Below are 16515 nucleotides of genomic sequence, written 5' to 3' on the forward strand. Positions count from 1 at the left end.
GGGATTAGAGGCTGAGCCACCGTGCCCAGCACTTTTTACTTTTTAAATGCAACGATTAGAAAATATGAAATTACTGATGTGGCTAACATTGTATTTCTATTGAATGAGTCTGCTCCAAATAATGGGCATTTAGGCTTCTTACAGTTCATCTGAAATCACAAGAAAAAAGTGCCACAGTGGACATTACTATACATCAGTTGTTCTCAATGGGATGCTATCTGGCAAAGAAACACTCTGGCCACAACTGAGAGGGGTAACTGGCACTTACTGAGTAGAGGCCAGGGTTGCTGCTAAACATCTGGCAATGCACAGGACAGTCTCTCAAAGCAAATAACTGGCTGGCCCCAAATATCACCAGTGCTGAGGTTGAGGTTGAGAAACCCAGTTAAGCATAAATCCTTGTCTACAAGTGGGAGTGCTTCTTTTTTTTTGAGACAGGGTCTCACTCTGTCGCCCAGACTGGAGTGCGATGGTGCAATCTTGGCTCACTGCAACCTCTGCCTCCCACGTTCAAGCAATTCTTGAGCCTCAGCCTCCTAAGTAGCTGGGATTACAGGCGTGTGCCACCATGCCTGGCTAATTTTTGTATTTTTAGTAGAAACAGGGTCTCACCATGATGGTCAAGCTGTTCTCGAACCCCTGGCCTCAAGTGATCTGCCCGCCTCAGCCTCCCAAAGTGCAGGGATTATAGGCATGAGCCACTGCACCCAACCAGGAGTGCTTCTTAAAGGTAGATCTTAAGTCATGGAATTGCCTGTGCTTTTGAAATGTTCATACACAACACCAAACTGCCCTTCAGATATGCCAGTGGATATGCCAGTGTTGTCTCCCATCAGCAGGACAAGAGAATATTCAAATTAATCTTTAAAGAACAAGTAAATAAATCGAGCTAGAAAAGTTTGAAAGGCTTCAATATGTCCACTAAATATTATAAGTTTGTACAACCACCAACAGGAATGACAATACAACTCTAAGTCCTAGAGTTTTAAGTAATATTTGGAAGTTTTAATCTACCCTCACCCTTTTATGAAATGTCTTTTATGATCCCAGAACATAACTTACTTTGGGTCCTGGTATTGTTAATTTATAACTAATTGACTAGTATATCTCTCTGCTTTTCAACTGTGGCCAAAATTTGAATCTCAAGAGAGTGAACCTCAACAGTCTCAAATGCTATGCTAATTAAAAATAATAATTATTATTTGTATTTGCCATATACCCAGGGCCCTAAAGCTCTATTTTCCCAAAAATATTGCCCTTGGAATAACCGTCATGTGTACTAACTGATAACACAAGTCATGTGCCTGGGCCTAGTGTCTGTTCTCAAACATACTGCATGTTTATTATTTAGAGATGATCCTGCCAAACAAATCAGCAAGTAGAAATACATTATAAATCTAAATCTGTTATGCAAATCCAGAGGTACACTTTATATAAAATGTATTGCTCCCATATGTTTACATTTTACCTAGTCTTTAGGAAGCAAGATTATTGACCTTCTCCAATTTTCAATTTCCATGTTTACAAAAATGTAAATTTTCACTAACATGATTCATGTTCCAAGGTTTTTTAATGACATATAAATATAAGATACTCTACAGCCATAACCTCTTTAGGTAAATTCCAACCCTTATCAGCTTCCTCTGCTGTGAACTTCCAATAAAGAACTTTAACTATCATCCTGGAGTGAATTTGAATCCTAAATTCATTCTCAGTATGCAGTATAGCAGGCAAAATGAGATGAGAGCTACAAATAATTAGTTAATTCTACCTAGTCACCATTTTCTTCCACAGGTTTAAAAAAAAAATGCTTGTGGGGCAGTTTTCCAGGGTAAAGATATTCCGGCTGGGTGTGGTGGCTCACGCCTGTAATCCCAGCACTTTGGGAGGCCGAGGTGGATGGATCACCTGAGGTCAGGAGTTCAAGACCAGCCTGGCCAACACAGCAAAACCCCATCTCTACTAAAAATTCAAAAATTAGCCAGGCTTGGTGGTGCACGCCTGTAGTCCCAGCTACTCGGGAGGCTGAGACAGGAGAATCACTTGAGCCCAAGAGGCGGAGGTTGCAGTGAGCCAAGATTGCACCACTGTACTCCAGCCTGGGTGACAGAGACAGACTCCGTCTCAAAAACAAAAAAACAAGTGTTCCATTATGGCCAGCAAAAGTTTGTGATAATGTTTACCATATCTTGTTCTAAAATGATATTTATTGACTTGCCTATGTTTGGCCTAAAAGATTCTAAATAATTTGTTTTACGGAGGTAGGAAGGAAGAGGAGGAGGAAGGAAGACTAGAAAGAAAGAGGTGGACTGGGTGGTAAGCTCCCTGAGACAGAGTAGTCTTTCTTGTTTATCACTTTACCTGCAGCTCCCAGAGCAGGTCCTGGCTCACCTAGCATAGCTCAAATACTGCTTAAAGAATGTTAACTGGCCAGGGGCAGTGGCTCAAACCTGTAATCCCAGCACTTTGTGAGGCCGAGGTGGGGGGATCACTTGAGGTCAGGAGTTCAAGACCAGCCTGGCCAACATGGTGAAACCAAACATTTGGGGGCTCAGATATTTCCAGTGGGAATGTAGAATCTCCCTCTACTAAAAATACAAAATTAGTCAGGGGTGGTGGCACACGCCTGTAATCCCAGCTACTCGGGAGGCTGAGGCACGAGAATCATCTGAACCCAGGAAGCGGAGGTTGCAGTGAGCAGGGATCATGCCACTGCACTCCAGCCTGGGTGACAGAGAGAGACTCCATCTCAAAAAAAAAAAAAAAAAAAGAAAAGAAAGAAAGAATGTTAACTATTAAAAAAGTTACCTAGGTAAAAAAGTATACAAGTTAAATCCAAATTTTGATTCAGAAATGCAAATTCGGATCTGGCAAATCTGTGGCATGGAATCTGCTGGTGGGGAGGGCAGAGCCCCTCACAACAGTTAACCTGAGGAGGAAAGGCTGACTGGGCTTTCCTGGGTGCACGAGGTGGTGCAGGGATGGTGAAGTCTCTCGGAATTTACAGGGGGCACTCCCTGGGTTAGTCCTGCTCATCGACCACAGAGCTGAGGAGCAGGCTGCAGAGGAGATGGGGCTGCCTTCAGCAAACCCCCTTCAGCTGGTCTTGTGGAGGGAGCAAAGATACAATTGAGACAGCAAAGTTGTACTTCAGAAACCCCTAATGGGATGCAATTTGGAAAGAGACTGTCATGCCACGTCTGAGATCAGCAGGTGTCTCTGCTACTCGATATTTTCAGGTGGATCTCCAAATCAGACAAGTTTTTCAGTGCCCAGGCAGAAAGAGCTTTCTGTTTAGCCCAGCTTTGATGAGAAACCCAAGTCCCATATGTGCCTTCTCTTATTCTGTTAAAGGGCTCCACCACCCCAGATGCATTTTAAACTGAATCTCCAGCCCCATGAATCTCTTTTGCCTTTTTTTTTTTTTTTAATGGGGTTGGGAAAAAAAGGTTCCCTCCCCACAGAAGGTGTGTTGAACTTACCCTTGCTATTAATATATGTTTCAAGCATGCTCTTCCCTTGATCCTGGTTGTGACGTGGTAACTAGCAAGGGGGCCAGGGGGATGCAGTCCTATTAGCACAGCAGCATAGGCAGAGAGATCATTGGCATTTGGCCAAACTTGGTAACTCAAGAAGGAAAATACATACTGCTGGATGTGCTGCAGCTACTCCTCTCCAGTGCTGGAGGGGCCAGAACTGTCCTGCCCAACAGGTTTCCTGAGCACCTACTATGTGTTGGGAACTGTGAAATGGCTGTGAACAAGATGGACACAGCTCCTGCTCCGCAGGAGCTTACAGAATGGTCAGGGGGAGACAACTCCACAGGAGACCACTCGGTATATTGAGTTCCACCAACAGGCGCTGCTCCAGGGAGGAATTAAGGTGGAAAGAACAAAGGGCCCAGGCTATCTGGGGGCTTTGATTTCTCCCCCGGGTTCAATATTTCAGGGGCTGTGTCTGGCCCTGTAAAGTGAAAGAGAGAGCCATCTCCTCTTGGAGGAGGGTAGTGGGGATATGTTTTTATTTTCCTTTCTTTCTTTCTTTTTTTAAGACGGAGTTTTGCTCTTTCACCCAGGCAGGAGTACTGTGGCACAATCTCGGCTCACTGCAACCTCTGCCTTCCAGTTTCAAGCAATTCTCCTGCCTCAGCCTCCCGAATAGCTGGGATTACAGGCGTGTGCTACCATGTCTGGCTAATTTTTGTATTTTTAGTAGAGACGGGGTTTCACTATGTTGATTAGTCTGATCTCGAACTCATGACCTCGTGATCCGCTTGCCTCAGCCACCCAAAGTGCTGGGATTACAGGCATGAGCCACCGCGCAAAAATCACGGAAGCAAAAATGTCCATACGTTTTAGGACCAAGAATTCTATTTAGATTAATTTTTGTCATTATTGTTTGTTGGAGGAAGTTATCTTTAAACTAAACAAATAAATATATATATACTTAATTCTAACACCATTTCCCCCAATTTTAACAGCTTTATTGAAATATAATCAACACACTACAAAGTTTACCCATTTAATGTGTACAATTCAATGGTTTTGAGTATATTTACTGAGTTGTGCAAGCGTCACCACAATCTCATTTTAGAACATCTTATCATGTTTTAAAGAAAGAAACCCCAAAAGAAACTTTGTACCCATTAGCAGTGACTCCTTGCCCCCACCACTGCAGCCCAGGCAACACTAATCTACTTTGTCTCTTTAGATTTGCCTATTCTGGGCATTTCATATGTGGAATCATGCAATATATGTGTTTTTTTGTGTGCATAACTGGCTTCCTTTATTCACATAATTTTTTTAGGTTTATTTATCTGGTAGCATGCATCAGTACTTCATTTTTTATTGCCAAATAATATTCTATTATGGCTATTCCACATTTTGTTTATTTTTTCATCAGATGATAGACATTTGAGTTGTTTCCACTCTTTGGCTACTATGGATAATGCTGCTATGCACATTCATGTACAAGTTTTGTGTGGATATATGTTTCAATTCTTTAGGTGTACACCTAGGAGTAACCTTGCTGGGTCATATGGTAGCTCCATGTTTAACCTTTTGTGGAATTACCGAAGTGTTTTCTAAAGTCGATGTATCATTTTACATTCCCACTGGAAATATCTGAGCTCCCAAATGTTAATGTTTCTGAAATAAGAGTACAACTTATAATCTATGTGCATATTTAATAGAGTAAATTGCCCTTTTACATTCAATATAATAATAAGTTATTTACTGAGACCCAACTAAGTACTAGGCATACTTTACTTAATGCTCATTTACTCTATGATAGAGGTATTATCTTATTTTATAGATGAGAAAACTGAGGTTCAAAAAATGGGCTAGAGTTGTATAGCTACCACAACTGCATGGTGCTAGTAGTAGCATTTAAACCTGAGTCAGTTATCTGTCAAAATCCAATTTTCCTCCACACTCTTATGCTATTGTTCAAAGACAAGCAAAGGATAATATGTACCTTCTATGGGTTCATAATCTCTGAGACAAATAAATATATAAATATTTGAACACAAGTAAGGCTGAAATAAGTTCTCAATAAGAGGAATTTTCTAAGTACTGTGGAGGGGTTGGAGTTAAATTTTGACAGAGGAAATCTTGAAGGTATCTTGGGATAAGTGGGATATAAGAGGGTCTTATTTGTAGGGTATGGAAGAATATCTTAAATCAATGCTCTAAGACTATGTCATCCAATATGGTGCCTACTAACCACATGTGGCTGTTGAGCACTTGAAATGTGGCTAGTTTGGTTTGGGAAGTACTGTAAATACACATCAGATTTCAAAAACTTATTAAAAAGGGACGTGCTTTGGGAAGCTGAGGCGGGCAGATCACATGAGGTCAGGAGTTCAAGACCAGCCTGACCAACATGGAGAAACCCTATCTCTACTAAAAATACAAAATTAACCAGGCTTGGTGGCACATGCCTGTAATCCCAGCTACTCGAGAGGATGAGGCAGGAGAATCGCTTGACTCCAGCCTGGGCAACAAGAGCAAAACTCTGTCTTCAAAAAAAAAAAAAAGGTAAGTGCTATGAATACACTGGCATTTAAGGACTTATTATTTTTAGAGTGTAAAATATCTCATTAATTTTTATATTAAGTGTATGTTAAAATGATAATTTTTTGATATATTGGGTTAAATAAACATATATTACTAAAATTAATTTCATCTTTTTTTTTTCCCACCAACTGGCTGCTCATAAGAGAATCTGTGTTTTCACTTCAGTGTATTTACATTGTGTAAATGTTGGTTTCTAGTGATTTCAATTGAGGAGCAATTGAAAGAGAGTGGTGGCTGAGACCAAGGATTTGGGGAGAACTCTGAACAGGGTGAATAGAAAGGCCCATGAAAAATTCCCAGGTTAAGAAGAAAAGTCAAGTAATCTTGCAAATTACAAGTTTGTCTTTATTGACAGTGGATGATTTTTTGACCTGTGAGTTATAAGGAACTAAAAGAAGGGCAATCACAGTGACAACAAAAGTGTTTTCCAAGAAAAGATCTAGGGAAAGAAACAGAGACCTAACATGTAATGAGGAAGAACTATAAAATGCATCAATGGAACTATGTAGACTGAGAAATAATATACAAAAACTTATCCAGACAAATCTTCCATTTTTCCTCTTTGTTGGGTCAGCCCTACCTTTAGACATTTCTTTTTCCTCCTTTCTTTCATAAAATGAAAGGAAATATATCCATCATAGTTTTATAGACTACATAAAAAGACACAAATTCCAAATTGGCCCCAAAAGGTATTTTAGAAGAGAAGCTTTGTTTCAATGTGTAATAAACTGATCTGTAACCTGTGATCCAGTTTTTAAAAATATTTATGTCAGAATCACAATCTGCAATTAGAAACTAAAATTAACTAGCAACAAATAAAAGAAAACAAATTAGTTTGAATTAGCCAAGATAATCAAGTCTGTCAAAGAAATTAAATATATTAAGCAATAATTAGCCTAAACATCATCCCATGCCTTGAAAATCTTTCAAAAACTTGGTGTCTGTGTGCCTCCTGGGGACTCTGTACATTTTTAAATCAGGTCAGGCCAGATCCAATTAGGATGCTCTGAATGCTTTGGGGTTATAGTTTAATGAGTTATAGCAATAATTTACTAAATGTTCCATTGTGGCTTCATGGAGATAATATTACAGGTAGATAGCACAGGTCTATAGAACTAGCTGATTAGGATTTGCAGAAATAAATTATGAATAATAAGCCAACAATATAATGTGGATGCTAAATACTTAGTGATATCATCTCAGCTAAAATGAGATTATAGGTCACTTTAATGCTCTGCTTGAAAGTTACTTTTATCAATCCTTGAATGCTTTCAGAGAATAATCTGTTAGTTTTTCTGCATCAAAGATGTTGGATTGCAGGAGAGGGGAGCATTAAAAGTAAAGATCTAGGATTCAGGCAGGGTGCGGTGGCTCACGCCTGTGATCCTAACACTCTGGGAGGCTGAGGCAGGCGGATCACCTGAGGTCAGGAGTTTGAGACCAGCCTGGCCAACATAGTGAAACCCTGTCTCTACTAAAAATACAAAAATTAGCCAGACATGGTGGCAGGCACCTGTAATCCCAGCTACTCAGGAAGCTGAGGCAGGAGAATCGCTTGAACCCAGGAGGCGGAGGTTGCAGTGAGCCGAGACTGCACCACTGCACTCCAGCCTGGGCAACAGAGCGACATTCTGTCTCAAAAAAATAAATAAATAAAAATTTAAAAATAATAAATAAACAAAAAAAAATCTAAGTTTCAGCTTCTACTAGGACACAACTGATCTGCGCTCAAAAGATAAGCTGGCTAATTTTCTCCAGGGCTTCTGCAGGCTCCATGATGTGTGATAGTGGAAGGAGGGAAGGCAAAGGATGAGCAATACGCTGAGGGGAAATCTTGCACCAAAATATCTAACCATGGACTAGGATGCTAGACATGGGTCAAGAATCATCACAAAGTTCAAAGACAGTGGCCAAACGCAATTAGACTTTTGTACTGCTTAAGCACTACCCTTTGTTTTTGTAACTTCTGTCTGCTTCTCTGTGGTTATTAGACCAGAGGTTGGGGGAAACTTTGGTGTTGGCATGTGACTAACTCCACCTTAGAGAAGAAGAGGGTCAGGAGAGAAGGTAGCATATAAGGAGCTTAGAAAAAGAGTAACCATTGTATTATTCATATGTATCTACAAGCATCTATGTATCTCTATACATCCCATAACCTCACTTTGTAAACCTCAAATATCCACAACAACATTTATGTTTTAAAAAAGATATGGGTATCATGCCATGCACCTGTAATTCCAGTACTTTGAGAAGTTGAGGAGAAAGGATCGCTTGAGGCCAGGAGTTCAAGACCAGCCTGGGCAACATAGCAAGAGCCTGTCTCTAAAATTAAAATTAAGCAAAAAAGAGAGAGGACCTACAGGAAACACAGTGAGGCCAGCTGCCACTGAATATAAGCAAGAGCATGACATTGAAACCAGTCTCAGCAACAGGACAATCAAGCTGCACTTTGACAGTATTTCAAGTGTGAAGAAAAAGGCAAAGTAAAGTCTAGAGAGATCATTACTTTCAGTGGTTTACTTCCAAATTACAGAAGTTGTTTGTGTGGTAATTTCAAATGCAATCAAGATTTGTGTTTCCTTCCTTCCCAGACTGCCATGGGTCTGGAGGGGTGATTAAATACAGACAGTAGTTTATAGCTAATGATGACCAATGGAATAAAAAAATATTTCTGCAACTTGAAATTCATATATTACATATACTGTTTCTCCTTGCATTTTAAATGTATAGGAATATGAGGATTAATGTAAATACATTTCTTTTTCACTTAAAATGGGTAGAAACAAGGATTCTCATCAATTGACACTGTCAGGAATATTTGTTCATCTTTGAGAGTCTCATTAGGTATAATTAACAGTAGCCATCACATCAGGCAAGGTCTGGAATCTCAGTAGCTTAATATAATATTTTTCTTGCTTATTTGCACTCAGTCTCATGCAGGCAGGCAACCTTCCTCCATGCTGCAGCTATGCTATCTGTGACATGTGGCCTCCAACATTGCTACAACAAAAGAAGAGAAACAGGGGAGTCTTATGTGCCTTGGCCCAGATGACACTCTCTCCTCGGAGTCACATGGCTCTAAAATAAGTGCAAGGGAGGTGGGAAAACTTGGCGAGCACTGTTAGCTGCCTCACACCCAACTTTCTATAGAAGAGTAAATCAGCCAGATATCCACCCTGTAGGGGGGAAGTAAATAAGTTTGCCAAGGAAACTTTTCTAGAGGATAGTTTGAAATTGCTAAGCGTAGCTGGAGACACAAGATAATGATTTCACGCTTCATACCCTTACTCAGTGTCCAGAGTTGGGGCTTTGACCCAGACAAGGAGTGGAAGGTAGCTGGTATGGCCCCATTTGACTTCATATCTGGCTAGAATACAAGTTTCTCAATTTCAACTCCAATGTCATAAAAACTAGACATTATTAGCCGGGCATGGTGGCACATGCCTGTAATCCCAGCTACTCAGAGGCTGAGGCAGGAGAATAGCTTGAACCTGGAAGGCGGATGTTGCAGTGAGCTGAGATCATGCCATTGCACTCCAGCCTGGTCAACAAGAGTGAAACTCCATCTCAAACAAACAAACAAACAAACAAAAAAGAAAGAAAGAAAACTAGACATTACACATTACTTCCTTCTAGAATGAAAGGTTCTTATTGAGATATCAAATTTACCTAAACTTTCCACATGAAAACAATTTACTTCCAGGTCTTGACAGTAAATGTTTATTAACCCTTGTAAATTAAAAATTACTTGAAGATTTTTTTTAAACTATTGATATCGGTCTCCTATTTCAGGCCAATTGAGTTATAATGTCTGAAGACAGGCCCAGACAATGATTTTGTTTTTAAACAAGCTGGGTAATTCTTAAAGGCAGTTAAGGTTGAGAAGTTCTATTTTAGACGTAAATCCATCTCATCTCCTACAAATTACCATTTTCTATTGGTTTTAAGTATGAAAAGCTTTAAAAAGTATTAGCGCCTAAGACCCACCTCAGATATTCTGATTTAATTGATTGAGTTGTCGGGGGCTGAACTTGGGGATATTTAAAGTTCTTCATGTGATTTTAACAAAAAGCCACGTATAAGAACTGCCATTTTGTGTCAACACAGCCATCACTAAACCCCCTCACCAGACCAGAGGTGGCATGACCAAAAAGGGGTTTCGGGAAAAGGGGGTAGAAGCTGCACCATTGGTGCTATCCATGGTGCTGAAATGTTGTTGCAATGAATTTTTTTATTAGTAACCATGGTGAGCATTTATTATTGTTTATAATATTAACATATAAAATCATCTACGGTTGCATGTTTTTAAATTGAGAGACATAAATCTACTGCTAATCATAGAACTATATTCCTATGGATTTTCAGTTCAATATCATGGCTTGTTAAGGGAGAGAGATTGAGGGATACGGTGAGGGAGGGTCAGGGAGAAGCGAAAGATGTTGAAAGAGAGAGTAATTTGCTGTTTGTCCAGTGATCAGATAGGGCAAAAATAAAGACAGTTATGACTTGAGCTCTTGATAAATCCACATATTTTTATTTTTAGCTGATGATAGTGTATTGAATACTGAATATTTTTAATTTTTAAAAACATTTAAATTTTTACATCCCATCTAAAAAATCGAAAGCATAGTGTTTATAGTTTTGTTTTTCTAAGAAGATATAGTGACTTTTTTGAGGAAAAGCCTATTTCAAGAGTAACATCTTCATCTTATGCTATATAACAATACTACCACTGAAGAGTTTCAGTTGATGCATTTGTGTAGCTTCATAAAAAGTGGGTTAACATGGTGTGAGGGAACTCTAATGATTAGATATGGCCAAGAGGTTAATGTTTCCCACCTTTCCCTCCACATTCCTTACATCATTATCACAATTAAGTTGCCCAGTCAGTAATTTATTATTTTAGGTCTGAAAACCTATACTCATTTCCTTAAATTTTACAGAGATGCTCTATGTTCCATGAGTCATCCCTCAATGACTTGGTAACAAAGGGTTAAAAGGTTAAAAAAAAGAATGCTATACACCTTTCCCAATTTATGAGTGTTCTCAGAAACAGAGCAAATATTTTCCAGGGTAAATGACATATGACATTATGAAAATATGAGCCTCATATGCTAACCTGAAAATGTCAAATATTTGAACCCCACCTTATCAGCAAATAGCTCAGAAATTTATGCCTCTTCCTTGCTAACCTCTAGCATTTTCCATGAGGTAGTAGTATGTGCATGCACAGAAATCTAATAAAACACACGGACACACCCTTTGAAACAGTTATACTCCTATTTTCTGCAAGCAATTAAAAATTAAGGGCTTTAGGCTAGTCACCAGAGGTGCTTGCTAATATGCAGATCCACAGAAGAGTTTGTGGGGAAAAAAGTCTCTCATCCTAAATTAAAATTACTCAAGAACTCATTTTACTTACAACCAAGCTAAATGAGCTTGAGCTTGGATACCTGAATTTACTGCTATGGGGGAAAGGAGAGTAAGTTACTGCCCCGTATTTTCTTAAATACTGTACATTCCAATGAACGAATTCCAGATAAATCCTATGTTCCCCTAAATGAAAGTTCAGAGCTTTACCAATTTGGTTAGTTTAACAATAAAATAGAGTTCAGCTCTGAGAACTTGCTTTATCCTCCATCTATATCGATATTTAACAAGTGGGTCTCATAAACTCAAGTCTTAGTGGATTCAGGTCAAGATCCTTTCAAAAACAAACACATCTGATCATCCTACAAGGGTGGGGCAGTCCTCCCTCTAGGACTGTCATCAGCGAGACATGACTTCTATTCACCAAAGAGACTTTCAAGAGCCAGTTTACCATCAACACATGGAGAATCATTTTAGTATAGCCTCCTTAAACTTCTGATATTCCCCATCTGCAGATTAAACACTCTGAGAACCTTCCTGTTTACTGACCACTTTCAATGAGGGCTCTGTAAAATCGAGAAGGAGGATGATAGAAGGAGTTGCAGGAAGTACTTTGGAATTGCTCTTCCCATCAAATGGCCTCAAAACTTGTTCTCCCAGTAGTCATGTTTTTTTTAAGGAAGCGAACAAAGAAATCATAAATACTCCTATCTCACCATTTAAGAGTTAGTATTACTGCAGTATGAAGATACTCATCATCAGAACCCACAGACAATAGGTCAAGGGTTGTGGAGTGAAACCATGAATGATCATGGCAACAAGATTAAGTCTTGGCCAGGCGCAGTGGCTCATGCCTGTAATCCTAGCACCTTGGGAGGCTGAGGCGGGCAGATCACGAGGTCAAGAGATCGAGACCATCCTAGCCAACATGGTGAAACCCCGTCTCTACTAAAAAAATACAAAAATTAGCTGGGCGCGGTGGCGCACGCCTGTAGTCCCAGCTACTCAGAAGGCTAAGGCAGTAGAATTGCTTGAACCCGGTAGGCAGAGGTTGTAGTGAGCCAAGATCGTGCCATTACACTCCAGCCTGGTGACAGAGTGAGACTCCGTCTCAAACAAAACAAAAACAAACAAACTAAAAGATTAAGTCTTGCTTGCCTTTTATCTGAGGATCATTGGGCCTGCCCTGCATCATTGGCCCTGTGATTTCAGTCTCTCACATAACTCTAGAAAACTCTATTACATCTAGGGCGAATGACAGTTTTATATTGCTTGAAAAACTTGTTTAGAGCTTGCTTGATATTGTGCTTCCAATATGAGTCAACTATTGGAATAGATACAATATTGAAAAATATCAATCTGGAACTAGAAAAGGACATGTTTAGTCACAGGTTGCTACAACCTTGAGATATAGATGAGCACCATATGTCTGAAAACTCATAAAATTTAAAAAATTGAATGAAGATAAAGAAAATATTTTCATGCAAATCTTTTCATAGCCTTGGTTTAAAGACTGTCCTTGAAACATTTATCCCACTTAAAACCTTAACCTCATACTTCCCATATTGTAGTTTGGTTGAAACCTCATTTCCGCACAAATTTTGTCCCTATGAAGAGGTAGGCTTCAAATACAAGAGGATTCATTACTGGAAAAGGGAATGAACCAGCTGGGTAAGAGGGGCAGAGACTGTAAGTGCACCTAGAATACTGAGATCCAGTTCATTAACGATAAGGCCTTCCACTTGATGGGCATCCAAAACAGACTTGTGGGCCTAAACAATGCTGTGGCCCTTATCTCGGACTATAAGGTGATGCTGGCTATGATGTCTGGGCAACTGCTGGGCCACTGCCTCTGCTCTATTCTCCAGGCCATTTAGCCATGGGAGGCTGGCAGTAAGCTGCCCGAGATGGGATGACGATGTCTCTACCCAGGATCTCTGAGATCTAGGGCATCAGTCCCACCCTATGTCACACCTATAAAGTTGGAATACTGGAGCATGTGACTGGCTCTCAGGCACCGGGAACAAATAAGGGGTCTTCACTCTAAGGCTGGGCACAACTGAATGTGAAGGAGCAGAGCATGTGGAGTTGACAACTGTCTTCAGATGAGAAGACATTGCCAACAAACACCTCAACTATTCTCCCATACCCACAGGCTACTGGGAATAAATGCTCTCTGCAGGGCGGGTGTGCGTAGGGAAGGGGTTGCCTCAAGTCCTGCCTTTCCCCAACAATAGACAAAGATTTGGAACCAGAGACCAGCTGCTTATCCGAGCTGATACTGGTTCTGGTTTCATGATCAGTCAATGACCCTGAGGCACATTCTTTTAATTTCCCCAAAATCTAGTTGCTCCAGTTTTATAAAGTGATGTTAACTTTGCAAATTCAAAGGAAATCTTGATGTCTGCAAGTCCCTGGTCCTGGGCTTTTCACAGACCCATTGTTCTTCCTTCAGCCATTTAAGGTTACTTTCTATAGGCATGCCAAATAGACTCTACATTTCCCCCCAAATAGACATTTCAATGACAGTCTCACCAAGATGCAAAAATGGGCTCGATTTTGTTTCCTTTAGGTCTGCTGACTCATTTATTTAAGTCAATGGCAAGTCCTAACTTGTTCAATTGTGATGTGCTTGGACAGAAATTACTGCTATTATAAGAGTGAGTTTTTACACTTTCCAGTGATGCCCCTTCCTTGCCATCAATCCCCTTGGCTAGGTGATTCATTTCTATTCTTCTCCACATTCCTCTTGGGAGCACACTTGAATCTAGTCATTTATTCATTCAAAATCTATTAAGAACCTATTATGAACCAGGGTTTTGGGAATTTTTGCCTTCTTCTGGCAATTTTTAGGTGGGTTGGAAATATTCCCGGCCCACCTGTAGCTTCCTTCCATTCTCATTTAATATATAGCACATAACTAGGGTGACTGTATGTCCTGGTTTGTCTGGAACAGTCCTAGTTTGTGCCCATTATGCAAGCATAACTCTCAATAGTGCCCACTTGGGTCATAAACCACACTGGGTTGTCGCTGCCACTGCCGCCATAGTGCTAGCCCCTTGAGTCTCTGCAAGGCCAGGTGATGCTCCAAAATGGGAGATAAGCTGATTTGGAAGCAGACTGAATCCAGCTTCATTCAACATTACTACCAGTTATTTGATAAAGATAGAGCCCAAATAGGTACAATTTACACTGATGCGTCAGGCCTTGCGTGGGAAGGACAGCAATTCCAGGGGAAAGCTGCCATTGTGGAGAAGTTGTCTAGCCTTCTGTTCCAGAAAATCCAGTACAACATCAAAGGCACAGGACCATTAGCCCACACTAGATAGCTGCATCATCAGCATGGTTGTGGGTGAGCTTAAGATAGATGAAGACCCCATCATCGGGTTCCACCAGACATTCCTATTAAAGAATATCAGTGAAGCCTGGGTTTGCACCCATGACATGTTCAGGCTTGCCCTGCTCAACTTTGGCTGACCTCCTGTCAGCCAGGCACTCACACTGTTTCCTCCTCGCTCCTCTTCCCAATACTATTCGTACTCCTCCAGATGCTCCAAATATCATACACAAATGAGCAGGGCCACGATGGGAGTGTGCACAGTGTGCTGCTGCCACCAAGGTGTTGTGCATGATGTTTGGATGCTAGACTAGTTGCATCTGATGAGAGAAGTTTGTATTGTACCAGTGCATACCTCAGTAATACATGTGCATGCAAGTAATACAAAAGGTAATCTTTTAAAAGAATCTACTGACGAGTTGCTCTAGTAACCCAAAGAAGTGAAGGAGAAAGCAGCTGCCTCACTGCCCAGACATTGATTTCTTCAGAAGTTTCAATGCTTAAAGATACAATAAAGGCACACACACACACAAAATAGTGCCCACCTTTACTCAGACTATATCAGTTTGAATTATAAATGACTTGGTCACCCTAAAGATAACTAGATCTATCTGCAGTTCTCATAGACTTCATGCAGGGTGTGTTAATGGGCAGGGGGATGTGGGAGTGGAAGGAGTCCCATTTACAGGGCCCTCATGAAACCTTAGTTATGCGCTAGGCTGAGACAGGCTGCAAGAGGAAACCATGAAGCTTGCTGCCATCTTGTAAGAATTATGTTTGGAATCAGTTCTTTTCAGAGGGAGCTAACAGAGAGGTTGACAGCATAGAGTCCATAGCCAGAACTCCTGGCACTACCATTTCCTAGCTATGGGCAAATCTTCTAACCTCTCTGTGCCCTGGTTTCCTCATACGTAAAATGAAGATAATCATAGTACCTATATCAGGTGGTTGTAAAGATAATATGAATCAATGTACCTGGTACATCCAAACTGCTATGACATGTTTTCTGCCACAAATAATTACCCTGGATTCAGATCCAAGTCTGAGACAACTACACAGTGGCTGGACACAAGGGAGGTCAACTTTCAAGGGAATTTTGGTGCAAAAGACTCTGGTTCAGACATTGGTAAAATTACCCCAATCGGATCCTTTCAGGAAGTAAATGCTTGATAAACAAGGCAGGTCACTGAAGTTGTATCTCAAGTTTGGCCCAGTCACAGAATCCTTAGGACCCAGGGTAGCTGAATGCCCAGAAGAAACAATCATCCATTCCACATTCCTGTGGATGCTTCTTATCATCTCTCATCATCCAACTTCATCTGTTGGTGGCTGTCCTCTGCCACCTTAAATAAATACAGGGAGGACGGGCCAAGCTTGATTCACAGAGGAAGAGGTGCATGAAAAATCTGGAACCTCAGAACCTTGACATCAACAGGAAGCTTCCTATTCTGAACTCTTAAATTGAAACCCTTCTCTTCAATCACAACTTCAGATCAATCCAGCTCCCCGAAGCTCATAAACACCTTGGGCTCCTTGGAGCCTCCATTGTTTCACAAATTATTTTTTCTCCATTTTCAGTTTCTTTTGTCCACAACCTGGATCATGCATCCTATCATTGTAATGCCCTCTCAGCAACACTTTACTTTCACCTCCCAGTATTTGTCCACCCAAGGCACGAAAGCTTCCAATCCTGGATTGATCCCACTTGGTTCAAGAAAATCCCAAAGGAAC

The 16515-nt window shown here is 40.6% G+C and overlaps 2 protein-coding genes across 2 annotated transcripts in view; one reads left to right on the plus strand and one right to left on the minus strand.

The window, feature by feature from the left end:
• The window catches only part of GNA14 (G protein subunit alpha 14), a 228654-nt gene that overhangs the window by 142887 nt on the left and 69252 nt on the right, over window positions 1–16515 (minus strand). The gene's annotated exons all lie outside the window — the stretch shown is intronic.
• Window positions 14540–14924, plus strand: LOC100458315 (nuclear transport factor 2-like). The gene is given in 2 exon segments (XM_054520077.1): window positions 14540–14743; window positions 14745–14924. Coding segments are annotated over 2 exon segments (384 nt in total).

The sequence above is a fragment of the Pongo abelii genome, chromosome 13 (assembly GCF_028885655.2).
Source record: "Pongo abelii isolate AG06213 chromosome 13, NHGRI_mPonAbe1-v2.0_pri, whole genome shotgun sequence".
Taxonomy (NCBI): Eukaryota; Metazoa; Chordata; class Mammalia; order Primates; family Hominidae; genus Pongo; species Pongo abelii.